Source organism: Brienomyrus brachyistius, chromosome 5 (assembly GCF_023856365.1).
Source record: "Brienomyrus brachyistius isolate T26 chromosome 5, BBRACH_0.4, whole genome shotgun sequence".
Lineage (NCBI taxonomy): Eukaryota > Metazoa > Chordata > Actinopteri > Osteoglossiformes > Mormyridae > Brienomyrus > Brienomyrus brachyistius.
Window position 1 is genome coordinate 37,099,887 of NC_064537.1, and position 17,852 is coordinate 37,117,738.

General features: G+C 41.5%; 1 protein-coding gene across 1 annotated transcript in view; it reads right to left on the reverse strand.

The window, feature by feature from the left end:
• Window positions 1-14,599, reverse strand: part of LOC125741915 (tumor necrosis factor receptor superfamily member 16-like) — a 35,551-nt gene extending 20,952 nt beyond the window's left edge. Inside the window, exons 1-3 of the mRNA XM_049013434.1 lie at window positions 14,205-14,599; window positions 9,693-9,843; window positions 2,928-3,290 (exon numbers count right to left, since the gene is read on the reverse strand). Of these exons, the coding sequence (XP_048869391.1) occupies window positions 2,928-3,290; window positions 9,693-9,843; window positions 14,205-14,240 (550 nt within the window). The 5' untranslated portion in view covers window positions 14,241-14,599. The remainder of the gene's footprint in view (window positions 1-2,927; window positions 3,291-9,692; window positions 9,844-14,204) is intronic.
• Between the last annotated feature and the right edge of the window lie 3,253 nt (window positions 14,600-17,852).

The window sequence follows — 17,852 nt, forward strand, 5'->3', positions numbered from 1 at the left end:
TTCACCCATGCCTGGCTCTTTCTGAAAATGTTTCCACATCTAGTGGAAACTGAAACCAGCAAAACTCTAAATACTATGATGTGAATGTCAGCCACACACATCCATATATATTATCTAAGTACAAGGGTGTGGTCAGGGCTGTTTTACGGGGCTTTAGCCAAAATGTTCTGCACCCACCATATAAATGTACACACATTAGGCTAGATGGTGCTCTCATTGATTTTCATTAAAATCACACTGCACTTGTAAAGCCCCCCTTTCCATAAATTTCTAATGATACTTCCAGGACAATTGAACTTCATGATTCCAAAGGTGATGTGTATTTATGAAAAATAAGCAAAATATATGATAAAACCAAATGTAAATCTTGATTTGGTTATGTGGAAATGCACCCTAGTAATCAAATAAATCAGTAATCAGTAATTACATTATTGCTACAAGTTGGGAGTAAATTTTAAAAAAATAAGCCATTGCTCAGAACACTGATAAATAGAGTGATGTCAGACCTGCTAGAAAAGCTTATTTATAATCCTGTCCTTACCAAGACAAAATGGATGGGACATATATGTGACCCATCACCACGAAATGAGTCTTATGGGTGCAGTTCTACCAGTGCGACTTAAGACTCATTTCGTGGCGACAGGTCACAAATGTGTGATTGTTTAAAGATTTTTTAAAGAATGAGAGGTAAACTCTATTTTTACATCTAGATTCCAGTAAGGAAACCATTTTGGATGATTTGCTTTAAAAAGTGTGTATAAATCATTTCAAACATGCACCGGAAACTCAGTTTACTACATTACAATATGAACCAACAGGCTAGTCAAGTCAAGGCCCTGAACTATTACATCCTGTCAGACCCTCTGCTGCATCTTAGGGGTCCTGGACATTTTAAGGAAGAGCAAAGGATGTGAATAAATAGTATTTTCATTAATATATGTAATATTACTATGTCAGGATAAAGGCTTGTAAGCCATGCATTATACGTTTTGAAATGCACGACTTCTCAGTAACGTAGCTTCTTTCTAAAGACATTACTTTCATACTTATGGAAATTTAGGTTTGGGTGGTATTACAGTAATACAGTAAACTACTATATTTTCTGAGAGACTGTATAGTGGGGTTTGCTTAAATAAGTCCCAAGCCACCACTGTTAATTAAAAAAAATAGCCCACTGCTAAACCCAAAAGCTATTCTTTATGTACAAACATGCAAGTCAAATGTGCAGATTATTGCAGTCCAAGCCACACATTATGTGTTTTTTCTTTTTTATTGGACTTCTTTGCGCAGCACATCCCACAGACGCTCGATCAGATTGAGATCTGGGAGTTGAAGTCAACTCTACTTCATGTTCCTCAAACCAATCCTGAACAATTTTTGCAGTGTGGAAGGGTGCATTATCCTGCTGAACGTGGCCACTGTCATTAGGGAATACCACTGTCATAAAGGGCTGTACTTGGTCTTGGCAACAATATTTGACTAGGTGGTACGTGCCAAAGTAACACCCACATGAATGCCAGGACCCAAGGTTTCCCAGCAAAACATTTACCAGAACATCATACTGCCTATGCTAGCTTGTCATATTCCCATGGTGCAGCTATGTCAGGTAACAAAAAAGGTGACTTTTAAGATCAAGCCACCCTCTTCCATTGCTGATACTCATATGCCCATCGTAGGGAGTTTTGGTGGAATGCATAGGTCAGCAGGGGCAATCTGATCAGTCTGAGGATACATAGCCCCATACACAGCAAACTGCAATGCACTGTGTGTTCTGATACCTTTCTATCATAGCCAACATTAGCTTTTTCAGCAATTTATGCTATAGTCGGACCAGCCTTCACTAGCCTTCACTCCCCATGTGCATAAATGAGCCTTGGGTGTCCATGCCCATATCACCTGTTCACTGGTTGGCCTTCCTTGGGCCACTTTGGGTAGGTACTGCCCACTGCATACCATGAACACCCCACAAGACCTGCCATTTTAAAAATGGTCACCCATTGTTTTAGACAGTATGCAGTATGCCTATGTATGTATCCTCTTCAGCATAACTGATGATAAAAAAATTCAAATATCTATATCCAGTTATTTCTCCTCTTGTAGTATTTAGGAAAAATATTTAAAGACATGTGCATACCTATTTCAAACTGCCTGCCACTATTTGGGAGTATGAACTCAAAATGATTTCATTACGAATTCGGGTGCAAGTTCCTAACAATGTCAATCCTGCTCTGCTACCATGTACAACATGTCTATCATTCTCCGCTCCATCAACACAAAACAAAAGTCATTCCCTTTCCTGCCCAGGGGCTGAAACGTTTTATCCAGAGCCTATTTGTACAGCGCATTGGTGTGAGCATGCACGAGTGAACAGAGACACATGCGGTGACAAGTACAAAACCTGCTCTGTCGTGTGCATCAGCGCTCATATGCAAAATCTATCCAGTGCATTCTTCTTTCTGCCAGACGGATACATGCCCTCTAATGACTGCACTGCCCTCCACGCCCAAGGGCATGATGCACTGGTGAGTCGAGGAGGAAGACAAAAGTCTCTTTTACTTCTTAACCTCTTTTCTTCTTCCTCCTACTTGAATGGGACCTCGGCCTGTCATACACAATTCAATAGAGTGACTATCCTAATAATGCATATACATTCTGAGTAATGGGCAGAGAAACCTACAATGACCACATAGTGTGGAGGGTCATTCTGTTGACCTTGTAAGTTGCCAACACAGAACCTCCCTTGATCAATTGCAATATAAATGCCTTGGACATTCATCTTCTGTTCTGATGATGATACCAGGGGCTGACAAATAGGTGACCGCTCTGTCATGGGCAGTGAGATGGTAGCCCATTAAGCTAGTGCCCGTGAAATCACGAACTTTGACACATAGGAGACAGCATGGACTCATGGACTGACTCGGCCTCACCTTGGCACATAGTGTCTTTGACTTTGCTGCAGGGTTGCAACTCTACATCCAGGGTGCTGTCACAGATGGAGCAGGGCAGGCAGGGATCCAGAGAGCTTTCCTGATCTGAGTAGGTCTCGTCGATACATTCCTCGCATATCGTGTCGCGGTCGTACTCGCACCGCAGCAGCACGCCAATGCCCACGGGGCACAGCGTGCAGGGCTCGCATTTTCCCGTCATCTCACTCATGAAGTAGCCGTAGTCGCACACGCAGATGGCATCATTGGAGTCGGTGCAGGGCGTCAGCATGCGCATTAGGCCCGTGCACTTGGTGCAGGGCTGGCAGACCTCCGTATGACTGTAGTTCTCGGAGAAGGTCTCGCCTGGGGAGAGGAAAACACTGCGTGAGCTTGGTCACCGGCCGCAAATATGCCATGTTTTTGCCTGCGCTAATCTGTCATTCTCTGAGGTGGGTCGGGAGGAGGGGTTAAATAATGGAAAATATGTAATCAATATTTTATGTTTGCAGGGAGTTATGTTTGGGTATAATAGGAAATGCTAAATTATGCAGCAGCCCTCTTTCTCCGAGCAGTGGTGAGTAGAGAGCTGGGTCTGCAGGGAGCTATCGCTTAGGGTACCAGAGCATGTGGCCCCACAGTACTCAGCCAGAAACTAGGCCATTTCCACTCTTTCAGCCTCGACAGCCAAAGCTTTTACTGCACATTACAGCATATGGCTTATATGAAAGACCTGTCACTTTTTCAAAAGATGCTTTTCCCGACCATAAGGATTATTAGGTTTTATGTCTTTCAGCAAGAACAAGCTGGGTAGAGTTAAATTTCATTGTACATTGCTTTATATTTATTATATGCTGTAAAGATGCATACAGCGGCACGCATCACATACAGCACAAGTCCTAAATATTATTTCCAGCATGCGCTACACAGTATAACCAATGGGACAGTGTGGTCTTCACTTCCCGCAGCTGTCATTAGTCACCCACTCTTTCTTGTTATTTCTCTACACTCAACCAGTCCTGGAATCATTTAGCCATGATTGCAGACTGTAGAAAACATTGAGTTTTTTGGCCATAGGTCATGCTTTTTGCTATTGGTCCTCAATGAAAACTTAATTCATATCAGCGAAACAACACAGACTTCTCTAGATAATGGCTCCGGTATTTTGGCTTGTAAATCATGAAAGGGGAGCGATCAGACCCCGGTGTTGCCGGGTATAAAAACGACTTGTGCAGACAAGCGTGTGCAGTGTAGAAGATGAGGAATACATAACTGTAAGATGAGGAACTGCTCCCCGTGCTGCAACAACACAGCTGCAAGCGGGCTAAAAATGTGGCTGAAAGGAAGTACAGACTAAGCAGCTCTTCAGGATGTGCTGACATGTTGGCAGACTGGGCATAAACTGATGAAAACATACATAAAGATATTTTTATAAAGGATTTATTCAGATTAAGCTCCTCACTCATCCCACTTGCTCAGTAGGGTTTTATAAGTATTCATATCAACTGAAATGTAAAAAGTCACGTGTGCCCCAACACCCACCTGTCAGTACGTCTAATCCATGAAATTTGTCATATACAGTATTACTATTCAAAATAATTAACAATGCAGCGATGATATATTATTTTCATCCCATTTTAATGGCCCTGTCTGTTAACAGGGATTTTATGCGTCTCTACAAGCCTGTATTTGGACGTCGCAATGTGATAAACATCTCAGTACCGCTGTGAGCATGACCAGTGTTCTTCTTCCTAGATGTTCATGGAGAACTGAAGATGGGATACTATGGGGAAGGGATGCATTCCTTTCCAAATAAGTCCATTTGCTGGTTTAATAGAGCCACTCACGTGTCAGGAATAGGTTTGGGGGAGGGCTGTGACTGGGGAAGCCTGCACTTGCTGCAGTGGAAATGTACCCACTTAGCCTTTTTGTCCCCTCCTTACCCTGACCCCCACTCTTTATCCCCACAGCATTTATCTTTGGCCCATTACCATAATTTTGCCCATTAATAATGCATGTTAATACATTAATAAAGTCCATACTGAGCTGTTAATGGTCTCTTTTATGACCACTGCAGCAGACTTCTTTAGGCAAGGTATAAGATGTGAGCTTACTGTTGTTTCTTCATTAAATCTACCAGAAAGTGCTACTTCATACTGCAAAATTGCTTGGAATACACTAAAAGGGTGAGGCTTGTCTCCTGAAATGCCTTGGATATCCAGTTATTTCGCCTGGCTCCATTTTGTCCAAAGTGACTGTCTCTCATTTTCCTCCCATCGGCAAAGCTGGCTAATTTCTCCATCCCTTTAATGTTTTAAATATGTCTTATTTATTTCTCATTGTCTGATCACCAGACATAAGTCTTTTTCTCAGGAAGCTTTTCTTTGCCTTGCTCTGCTTCTACTTCTGAAGTGTATGTGAGTCATTCCACCAGCATACTGGCCCCTGTAGCATTCTTGAGGCTTGATGCAGCTCTCTGAGCTGGTTGACACAGCACATTTGGCCTTGGTTTTGAATGGACTTTGACGGGATCTAACCTACAGGCTACAATGTTCAATGCCATGCACAAGGCACGCAATTACAGACTGTAAAGAACAGCTCTTACTTGTGCCTGCCAGCAAGCTTTGCATTTCTTCGAAGATGTTTGTTTGTCATTATAAACATTCATACAGATGCCTTCCACACTATAGTTCAGTACTATATAACAATAGTACTACGTACTAATTGTATTTGTATTCTCCAGAGTCTATAGCAAAGCTCATTTCACAGTAGTCACACAAATATCCGTTCTGAATTTTGTCGGTAGCTACAGGAAATACTTTTAATAATGTATTTACACAGAACAAGTATTTCTCTTCAGAGTCACGTCAACCTTTTCATATACAGTAGCATTTGGCAAACTAAGAAACAGCACATTTCGCCATAGACATACTTCTTTTGGCAGGTGACTGGTTTGTCTAGTTTTGCACAAAAAGTGATTTATGACAAATAAAATGTCAAAGTAAAAGCAAAACAAATCGATGACTCGTCTGTTGTTTGTTTACATTTCTCCTGTTAATTTTGAGTGTCAACACACTACAGTAGATTTTTCCTAATAGCAAATATTAAAATTATCAATGAGTCAATCTACAATTAATCATATTATGTGCTTTTGTGCCAGTTTTAATTTGGATCTATACAGCATGCATTAGGTGTGGCATTCAGGTAAGCAAGGCTTATCTATCTGACCTGTCAGCAGGACAAAATGGCCAAGAATCTCTCAAGGAATGCAATCCCTTTAATTCCAGATAATCACTTTAAATTAAGATAAGAATCCTCATTGTCTGCCCATGTCAAAATCTCAGAGAGAATGCCAGAGGTAAATATCAGCACTGGATACAACTATGCATAATAATGAAAGTTTAATTAAATTTAATTAAATTAAACATGTCGCATTTTAGTTTAAAAAAATGAAGGCTATTCTACTTTAATTTGTGAATAAAAGAAAAAACATGAAATATTATTAGTACAATATGACAAACTTGTATTCATGAAAAACATGGATGAAAACATGTTTGCATTGCAAGGAGACAGACAACCGCACAGTAAAATTCTGGGTTTGAACCCCCACACAACCAGGCATGTAGCCAGGTAGTAAAATAAAGAGTTTGTACCCTACTCGAAAACTGCTGGACCCCCCTTGAGATTTATTTCTGACTATGGGCCAATAGGTCAGACTGCAATTAATAAGCTTATTCTGCTAAAAAAAATACACTATCTATCCAGAATAAAATTCATTGACATATAAAAGTTCCACATTACAGCATTAAATACAAGTAGCTGGACATATACTTACATGATAATGACAACTTAAAGTAGAAAATATTACTTATTCATTGATTTAATTTTGCTATTATTCTATGTTAATACACGTGCATATGCGCTTCCCCCAGCAGAAAATAGTTTCCCACAGTGCTGTACACACCCAACGTTCTGACAGAAAATATCTTATTGGTCTGACAGGAAACTGCTTTTTTTGCCTAAAATCCAGCACTGCCAGCTTCTTGTGGGAGATCTGCTGATGTCAGTCTGAATTAACTGCAAAGGTGCATATGTGCAGGAAGCCCCACTGCGTCACTGGGTGACTGTCCGCTCACATGGCGCCGGTGGCAGGAACGGCGCAGCGAAAAACCGCAGCCACCCACCAATGTGCATTTTTCACCTCTGATGATTTAGTGCGATACAGATTAATGCTGAAATAGACTGAGCTGTATAACACACTTACAAAGCAGTCAGAGAGTGGGAAAGTGGATAGGAATTGTCCAGGGATCAGCCTCTACATGGAGACACATGGAGGAGCGCCAAGTTCAGCTGAAGACAATTCCAGCCGAAATACTGTAATTCAGCCCCTTATGTCTCTGAAAATGAAGGCGAATTTTCACTTCCTGTCTGTGCTAAAATTCCTGCATTTGCTTAAAATTACTGGTATCCACTATTTGCTTATCTGTTTTCAATCATAACTAATACCATTCTTGTCAGCCTCCAACCCTAGCCCCGATGTCCATTGGAAAGCCTATCGCAGAATCTTCCAGAGCTGACAATGAAGTAAAAACCTTGTTCCCTAAAAAGATATGCTTGTTCTGTTACTTTAGGATATGCTACTGAAGTAGTTAAAAATGTTGGTAATCATCTTGGGCATTTTATAAGTTTTCTGGTGATTGCCTATAATTGTGTTTAATTGGTGGTTTTGGTGGGGAACACTGTGGCCACCGAATATGTGTGGTTTAGGTACTATGGTGACTCTAAATTGCCCATATTGTGGGCAGCACTGTAGTCTCACACCTCTAAAGTTTCAGGCTTGATTATGACCCCAGTACTCTGTGTGCATGGAGTTTGCATGTCCTCCTCAACTTCACACGGGTTTGCTTCCGCAGACCAAGATTTAAGATGTAATTTGAACTGATGTCTCTAAATTGCTTATATTGTGCGAGCATGTGCCCTATGATCCCATCCAGGATGTCCATAGCTTCATGCCCAGTGATACATTGGATAGGATCCAGGCTCATCAAGATATCAAATGGAATAACTGGTAATGAGCCATGGGTGGAGTTTAGCATATCATGAAACTCTTTTCGCAAAGAATTTGTGTGTCACCTTAAAATATAGCCAGAAAACACACTCTGAGTATTTTTATTTTTAAAATGAAAAGCACTTATACTGTCTTATTCAAACTAGCCTTTGCAAAAACACAGTTCAGGGAGTAATGCTAGTACGCAGGTTTCCAAAAAGCAAATTTGTTAAATGCGATTGTGGCGTAGAGGAAAGATGTCTGTATAACGTGAATCTCCACTAGCTTTTACATAATGTCATCAGCAGCATGTTTAGATCTTGCATAGTGGAGAGTCACACCTGAATATGCCCTCTCTCCATGGAGGAATACTCAGTCAGCCCACATGCTTTGTTTTGGAAGTGCTCATTTTTAGGGATGTAACAAAAAACTGATACAAATGGAAATCCGGTCTACAGGATGCCTGCATTGATTCAAGCCCCCCAATCCAGCTCAAATTTAGAAGGAAATCGGCCAAAAACCGATAAAGCTGTCACAAATCGATTCAAGAGTCGCGTCAGTATTACTAAATATTACAGTAATGTTTTTTTCATTCTGACATCAACATCACTTACAAAGAGCCTCAGACCGTTTTTTGTAGTGCAAAATAAACAGTGACATGTTTTGAAAAAACATTCTGAATATGATTTTACTTCAGAAGTAGGACACAAAAAGACAACACATCAAAGTCATAGCCAGAGCAGAATCAAGTCATATTGAATGGTTAACTGGATTCGTTTTTGTATTATATCATCTGAGGGAGAGATGCACACACACTCTATGCATCCAGGCATCCATTCATCCACCTTCTAACAGCTTATCTTGGTCAGTGTCTTGGCACGGGCTCGTGCCCATTTTCACAAAATCTACTTCATTATCATGAAAAAAAGAAGAAAAATTGTAACATTCAAAGATGTTAACATTACATGTAATGGTCAGGTTGGGTTTTCAAGTTCCCAAGTGTATTTTTCCCATGTCCTGTTGTTTTTATTGAGAGGTTTTGTATAACTCGAGGTTTTTCGGGAATGCACAACAGAAATGCCTGTATGTGTTTTGTATTAGCTGCAAATAGTTACTCTGCTAGATTTTTTTCTTCTGCTTTTACACTTGCTTGTGGTTTTCATAAGAATAAAGAAGAGAGAGACTAAACCAGGACCGCCCCAGTTTCATGATCGAATAATAAAAATACCAACTGCCTGGTAGCAAGGGCAAACGTTGTTAAATAACGTCAAATAACTGCAACATCTTCTAACACCTTTCCATATTTCCTAAGCATCAGCCAGTGACTGAAGGTTCCAAAAATGGGTGATGACCAAACACCTGGACCGAAACCATAAGCGGCCTAGAAAAATGAAGTCAAAATAACAGCACTAGTCAAAATGAGAAGAAATCAGTTTGATCTGATTTTCATCCACACTTCGCAATCGTGATTTAGTATTAGAGAGGGAAAAGCATGAAGGTCCAGTTTTTCTATCTGACTTGCACTTCAGCATCTTGTTCACATTTACTGGTGCCTTATACTAACCAATTTTAGAACATGTACTCAAACTTTGCAGGAAAGGATCCCCATGAGTTGGCAGTACTGTGGAGGAGATGTAGGCAAGGAAGTGATGATTCTGAGTATGATGCTTACATGGGAAGCCCATGAATAAAACTCGGATGACAAAAGGTGGGATACTTACTGTCCAGGCACTGCGAACAGACGGTCTGCTGTCGTCCACATTGTTTCACCATGCCCTCACCAGGCTGACACTGACGACAACACTCCCCAGTGCTGGTGAACTGTCCTGAATGACAGGACTGGGCGTGAGCGTTGGGCTCGATCGTCGCTGCCTGTAAGAGAGGAGACGGTGACAGGGATATGAGGACTCGCAGAGCTAGTGGCAGACTGTGACACGCACCAGAACACACAGGAAGCCATGGTGGCCACAGACAAAAGATGGGAGAGATACATTAGCAGGCGTCTGGAGGCTGTTCGAAAAGCTGCGCCTGGTTCTTCCCCTTGGTTGTCTCGTCTTGAAGCCCCCACCCTGAGCACCATGCTTTAACACTCTCAAGGCCTGGCAGGTGCTGACAGGCGAGTATGCTGCTTTGGGGTACTGCCGTCTCACTCTCTAATGCTCTCTAAAAGCGTTTTAAATGCCGCCGTACCCAGTTCGCTGCCACAGTGCCACCACAGACCCTGCGGAAACACTGTACTATGCTACTGTCTATGCGATACCCTTACCATTCCACACGGGTCGCAAAAATGTCCAACAGGGGCAGCAGGTGACAATATAAAAAGGAGTTACAGTATAGGTCTAAGGGGCTGCCTTTTTCTAATCTCAAGCCCATTAATTAGTCATTTTTTATAAAACCATGATTGCACATTCAGCACACAAAATCAACAATCCATGACATATATCTGCACTTTGAGCTAATATAAATTTGCTGTGCTAATTAAATAACAGCAGATAAACAGATGATATAATACAGATAGGGCGGCATGGTGGTGCAGTGGTTAGCACTGTTGCCTCACACCTCTGGGACCCAGGTTCGAGTCTCCGCCTGGGTCACATGTGTGCGGAGTTTGCATGTTCTCCCCATGTCGTCGTGGGGTTTCCTCCGGGTACTCCGGTTTCCCCCCACAATCCAAAAACATGCTGAAGCTAATTGGAGTTACTAAATTGCCCATAGGTGTGCCTGTGTGAGTGAATGGTGTGTGAGTGTGCCCTGCGATGGGCTGGCCCCCCATCCTGGGTTGTTCCCTGTCTCGTACCCATTGTTTCCGGGATAGGCTCTGGACCACCTGCGACCCAGTAAGATAGGCGGTTTGGAAAATGTATGGATGGATAATACAGATATTTTTATTGCAGTAGCTTTTATCACACAGTAGTTTTTTGCTGTATTCTGCTTTGGCAATGTTGACCTGCCTCCTGCGTTCCATCTCCAGCTCACCACCCAAACCATCTTCATCCTAAATCTGCTGATGCCTTTTATTTGGTATAATGGAACAAAGACGCAGGAATTAGTGACCATGCCAACGCAGCAGCACCAGCGCAGTCAGCAGTGCGCAGTAGGCAGAGGCGTCGGGAGCCCAGGCTAGCGTCAGATGCAAACAAGCTCTTCATTAGACTCAAGTCCTTGGAATGCTGCTTGCGGAAGGTGACTCTGCTCAGGAGTCAGCTGCCATCCCCCTAGGCACCCCTGAGCATGCAGTCAGGTGGAATCAGCACCACTTCCTCTCTCTACCCCCCCCTTAATTAACATAGCCAGCATTCCACTAATGTTGTTGCCATTGGAGATTAATTCTTCCTTATTACGTCAGTGATCAGTGACTAATGTTTGATAGACTCCAAGAATACCCAATGAGCTCGGAGACAGCCTCAATACACTGTCACTGTGAAACTTCAGCTATTTTACATTTCTCTTTCTTGGTTTGAATTTTGTGTGGCACTATTTCCTTGAATTCCATTAGATTTGTCTTGCTAAAACTTGCCACACTTGGCTCCCTAAGATGGTCCAATGCATTCATGCCTGTTCAATGTGTTAAATGGTGCCACAGTAAACCTACTATTCCAGTGGCTAGACTGAGAGGCAGAATGGGGCACCTGCTATTGTACTGCTAATGTTGTTTCCTGCTATACTCCAGTCTAATCCATCCCACATTCCTATGTTTAACTCATCATATGGTGGCTTCTGAGGGGCTGTGGCATTGCAGTGGTTTGCACCACTGGCTGGCATCTCTGGGACCAGGGTTCAAGTCTCCACCCTGGCAAAGGTACGCTAACGGAAACTAGAGTTGCCAAGTTGTCCATAGGTATGACCGTGTGTGCAGATGGTGCGTGTGCCCTGAGATTGGTTGGCACCCAACCAGTGCGTTTCCTGAAAACACAGTTGCATACATTGTTGTAACCATCTAACTGAATAGGTGTAAGTTGCTAAGAGGAACCCTGGGTTGTTCCCTGCCTTATGCCTGTAGCTTCCGGGATGGACTCCCGTGACCCTGCATAGGACAAGCAGATACAGCTAATAGATGGATTCACTTTTTGTTTACATCTCTCTTTTCTTTCATTCGTGTATTATATAATTCAACCCGAAAAGTCTTCCCTGGTAAGAAATTAAATGCTCTCTTTCTCTCTCTCTCCAAAACTCCTGCTGCACTCTTGTTCCCATCATCAAAGTATGAGCACATGAGGAACATCTGCCCCCATATCATCATGAACACTGCCAAGTGGCAGAAATTTCCCCTTCCCAATTGTTCAGCTGTTTGTTTGGATCTTAGTCAGCCTCAGGCTGGAGTTACTGCTATATTTTGTAAATACTTTTCTTGACTTTTAAGAAACCATCACACCCTGTAGCCATGGAATTTCTAACACATTCTTATCACGAGGTTGTAAAATCAGCTTGTTGAACTCATGCCTACTTTGCTTTCCCGACATTTAGGTGCCTGATTATCAACAGACGAAAGATCTTAACACTTTCTGATTCACAAAACAGTATCTGAGTGCTTAGCTTGTCAGCACTGGTTATATGTTACCGATGACAAGGTCAGTGCCCGTTTCTGCACTGAACTGCACAAGTTTATTTTTAAAACAGTGTGATCATGGATTTCCCATTTTAAGTGTTTTGTTGAAGCTTTCAGTCACACACATAGTCTTGTTCTGCATAATCATGGTAATCATTTTCAATATTGTTATCAAGTAAGCAGGTATCTAAAAATCTCTGCAAAACGCTACCAATTTACTCAATCTAAAACTGAGTAAATCACTTAAGTAAACATTCATTGTCATTTTAAATATAAGTAAATGAATAACTACTGCAAATGTGCACTGGCCTAGTGTTAATCGTTGCCTATTTGCGGGGATTAAGTAGCGATCTGTGCATCGACTTGCACTTCTGCTCACTCCATACAACATGTGCAGCCCCTTGTTTCAAAGAGAAAGTTCACCAGCTAGACTTTGCAATAAAAGAGAAGAGCATAAGAAATTTGAAAGTAAATCATTTCGTCCAAAGGAGTTAAGAAGTTACTCATCATAAATTTATTTTGGACCGGAAAAGTTTGGGCTTCAAAACAATGTTTTTTCGATCTACACCTGTTATATGCAGGAAATACATCGTCTAAGGTGAGTTTAATAGTGAGACGAAATTTGATTAACGTGCTTAATTTGTATAATTTTACATATCCGTAACGGTGAATGTGTGGTGAAACTCAACGTATTAAGAATAATACCAATAATACATAGCAAGTTGCATGTCTGCAATAATAATCATAATAATAATAATAATAAGAAGAAGAAGAAGAAGAAGAAGAAGAAGAAGAAGAAGAAGAAGAAGAAGAAATAAGAAGGAAAACCGCATACATCATACGACCAGAAAAGCGGCTGGAAGATTTAGTTCAATGGATAGGCCTATGTATTTCAGTACCCTAATTAGACCATACTATAGGCGTGCTAAATTGATGTATGCTGATAAATACATTTCTTAAGGAAGGGATACAGATTATTTCCTGCGACTCAGCGGCCGGACGCATGCTGAGTCGAACACGCCCTCGTTATATGCAGCAGTGTCATTAGGAGTGAAATGAAGAAGACGCTTTCTAGATTAAGAACACCCCCAGCTTATATCCTACACACGTTACCCCTTTTGCCATTTCTCGTTAGTTATGCTGCATCTAAACTTTTGAAGCATTTGGTCCGCGCTACCTGTCAAAAACCCAACTGGCAATAAACTTGAGCCTACAAACGGGTTTCTGAAAGCATGGTTTTGTGGGAGTGACTATTCCACGATGTGTTGTGTCTAGGATTAAACGATAAATATCCGATGTTGTATGGCTAGGAGTTTGATTAAACTTTAACTCTTTGCAATGCATTTATGCGATTACATTACAACAATCTTATATGTGATTTTGTGTAAAGAAGATTAAACGTGTTTCCAGGTGTTGCATTTAATGTTATTCTTATTATTAGTAGTAGTAATGCGCGTTGCCTGAATCCTCTTGAAACACCTGGTAGTTAAAACTTTTCGGGTGGAAATCATTCATGAATTAAAGTAGACCATACAGCAGACCACATTGTCCGAATCGTAATGATCGACTCCCTTAATAATGTACGCTAATGTTTGAATCCTACGTGCATTTCCAACCCTACATGTGGAAAAACATTTCCTAGCACAATAACCAAGTCTAATAAGGTTGCAAATCACGGAAAACTTACCGCTAGTAGCAGAAGCATTAAAATCGAGGATCCCATAATGAACGCGTAACTTCGCTAATTACTGATGTTTCTAATAGTCTCAATTGGCGAACAGAAATATTAAAAATGATTCATATATTACAATAAATAAATAAACATATTCAGGTGGTCTGTCCAAACGTCTTAGGCTTCTGTTTCAGCTGGTCCTCAGAAGAATGGGATGTAGTCCCTGCACCTGGGTCGAGTTGCTTAGGACGTTTCTAGGAAAGATATCGACCGCGGCAGGTTGTTGTACCAAGTTCTTCTGTCCGTGCAGATAAGGAAAGGCGAAGACCAGAACATAGATAGCAAGCCTTGCTTGTGTCTCATTAACACACGAACAGTCACCCCCCCCCCTCCCCCTTCGTGTTTTTCATACTTCGACTACATAAGATACCCGTCTCTCTCTCTCTCTCTCTCTCTCTCTCTCTCTCTCTCTCTCTCTCTCTCTCTCTCTCTCTCTCTTTCTCGCACACACACACACTAACACACTCTCAGTATCCGATGAAGGTACGGAGGAAAATGATTTAATTATAATAAACCATGCAATTCAAGCAATATAATACGGATCTCTTCTGAGTCTTTCTATCTACAGCTGACGTCTGTATATCTACAGCTTATCTGTTAATAAATAATTTCGTTTATTTAAACAATTGAAACATCAAGTACAACATGAATCTTGAAATTTCAGTGCTATCTCTGAGATGCCGAACAACGATATTGCCATTCATAGGGGCCAATTATAATGTGTCACAAGAGGGCGACAATCTGCGTTAAAATGCCCGAACACCACGAAATGACTTTCGGGTTTCGGTATTATGTTCCCTCACTGCACTACCGTTTCAGTCTTCATCTAAACACATAGTAATTCACCTCGAATGGAACTGCTTCATTCATTTTTTACTTATCTATAAATATAGAGATTCTGAGGTTATTTGTTTATAATCTATACCCTCTCAACTTCTTCAGTATAAGTAGTGCAAAAATGGATGGATGTTTTAATTTAAATTAAAAGGAAAGTGCGATGAAGCAATAATGATTTGCAATATATGTGCAAAAACTGAGCTCCACCGTGGCTGACTGGCATGATTGTACTGGGCTTTTCTTTGTTTATTATGCATTTTATTACTGAAGAAGAATCTGCAAATGTAAGAGAAGTGAGACAATGAGAAACTAAAGATTAAAAGATTAGAATTAAGTCTGAGAGAATACTACAAATGAGAGAATAAAAAAGCGCAACAAGACCTGCATGTTTGACTGCGGTCTCCTAAAGGCTGATTAATTTATACTTTCATCATGGGAGAGCAACAGCAGATTCATAAATGCTGTTATGCCAAATGTAAGTGTTGACATCCAGCAGCATAAATAAATTGTTTTGGGTGCAGAGAGTTAATTCAGATTAACGGTCTTTTAATATAAAATACACAAAACTGGTTAGGGAGTGCTGAAGCTTCTACCACTGGGTTGCGTTTCAGTTCTTATGTAATAAACTTGTGCTTATAGTAAATGACTTAGTGGGTCCCGTAATCAGTGTAAATGAAGAAACCCTTGCAGGACTGGGGAATGATAAAGTATTTATGTCCCACCCACTCCCCCACCCACACACACATACACACACACACAAGTTGCTTGTACCTCACTTAAAGAAATGGGACAGAGATAATTGATCACTGACAGCTGGTGAGAGATCCAATCCCTTTACATAAGGGCCCCTTCTGCTTGTACCTGCTTCAATCCCCATAGACTCACTAGGGCTCTGGAGAGACCCTGCTTTCAGAGAGTCTGCCTCAGTAAAAGGCCTCCTCTAGGATCAGGAGCAAGCTGCTTTTAGCATGGGGCTTGGGTTTCACTGGGCGGTGCTAACGTAAATGTTCAAATGATATCCTGTATTGATCTCCGGCTCAGTCAATTTGCCTATGCTGAAAATCCCACAGCAGGATCCGCAGTAATAAATGCATCGTTATTAGATGACCGAATATTCATTTCAGCTAGATAACCCAATGGAAACCCCAGTGCTTCATTTGGTCTTTTATCGCAGTTTCTTCACTACTCTGCAAGGTTTTATCCTCAATGTCTTTTGAGATATTTAGATATGAGTTTGGGGTGTAACAGCAGCTGCTAAATGATCACCCGGGAGCTGATTGTAAATGCCAAAATTGGAGGAAGCATGCTGAATGGAGAGCACCGTAGCTCTTAATGTCTGGCAGCAGTACAAAAGAAACTGAGCACCGTGTGTGAGGGACCAGCAAACCTGGGAGCTGAGAAGAACCTGCAAACTGTCATTAAAAACCCAAGACAGAAGAGAAGAATACAACAGCAAAAAAGGAAAAGAGTGGCAAGCACTTCTTACAAATCTCCCGTTACGGCTTGCAGCCGATCTTTAAGTACATGAGTCGTTTTCTGCCAAGATTCGAGAGGATTCTTTTTCTATTTTACACTGCCTTTCTTATTATTTGAATCTGCCGTGAAACTGCAAACTTTGAGTTCATTGAAAGCGTACAAACAGTACCAGTCAATGGTGAGACTGAGACGATAATAAGCTAGAAATCTTGTCTCGGCCTGGTGTACATCCACTAGAATGTTTGAGCCATAGATCAAATGATTGATCTGACTGGTGCACCAAGCTGCCAGTGAGAAGCAGAGGGTTTAAAGCCAGAAGTGCAGCATCCTGGGCCCACAAAATCATGTAATCCTAGATGGCCTTTGCTCCTGGGTTGTTTCTGATTTCCGGGTAGGAGCTGACAATTGATTGTAATATGATAACTGACTCTGAATTTACCACTTTGTCTTCGGGGGCTGCTGCAGCATGTGGCATGAAGCGACATTATTTTTTTACATTTGCAAGCTTAACGTCAAGTACCGCCTTTGACTTATATCAATTCTTTGATTTTGTCATAAATGCCTCCAAATTAAGCTTGAGGTGTTTATAAGGACACATTGTTTGCTAATGTCATCCATGCATCCATTGTAACCACTTGTCCCATTCAGGGTCACTGGGGGTCCAGAGCCAACAGGCACAAGCTGGAGAACAACCTAGGATGGGAAGCCAACCCATCGCAAGGCACACTCACTCACGCAAGCACACCTACGACCAATTTGGTAACTCCAGTCAGCCTCAGCATGCTTTTGGAGTGAGGAGGGAAAGCAGAGTACCCAGAGGAAACCCCTCAACAACACAGGAGAACATGGAACACTCCACACATGGAACCTGGGTGGAGGCTCAAAACCAGATCCCAGAGGTATGGTTCAACAATGCTAAGCACTGCAGCACCGTGCTGCCCCCTTATTAGGGTTAATAAAATGTTTTGCTAGAATAATTGCTGTTATGCAGTAAGGAAACGCAATATGCTATAATACTTCAATTCAACATAATATAATCAAAATGCTTAGGGTCAAATTTTGTATGATAATAACAAGCATTTTAGCAAATAATCATATAATGTTTGTTATTAATGTATATTAAAGCTGTTAAGGTACATCCATCCATCCATTTTCCAAACCGCTTATCCTATTGGGTTGCGGTGGAGTCCAGAGTCTATCCCAGAAGCAATGGGCACGAGGCAGGGAACAACCCAGGATGGGGGGCCAGCCCATCGCAGGGCACACTCATACACCATTCACTCACACAGG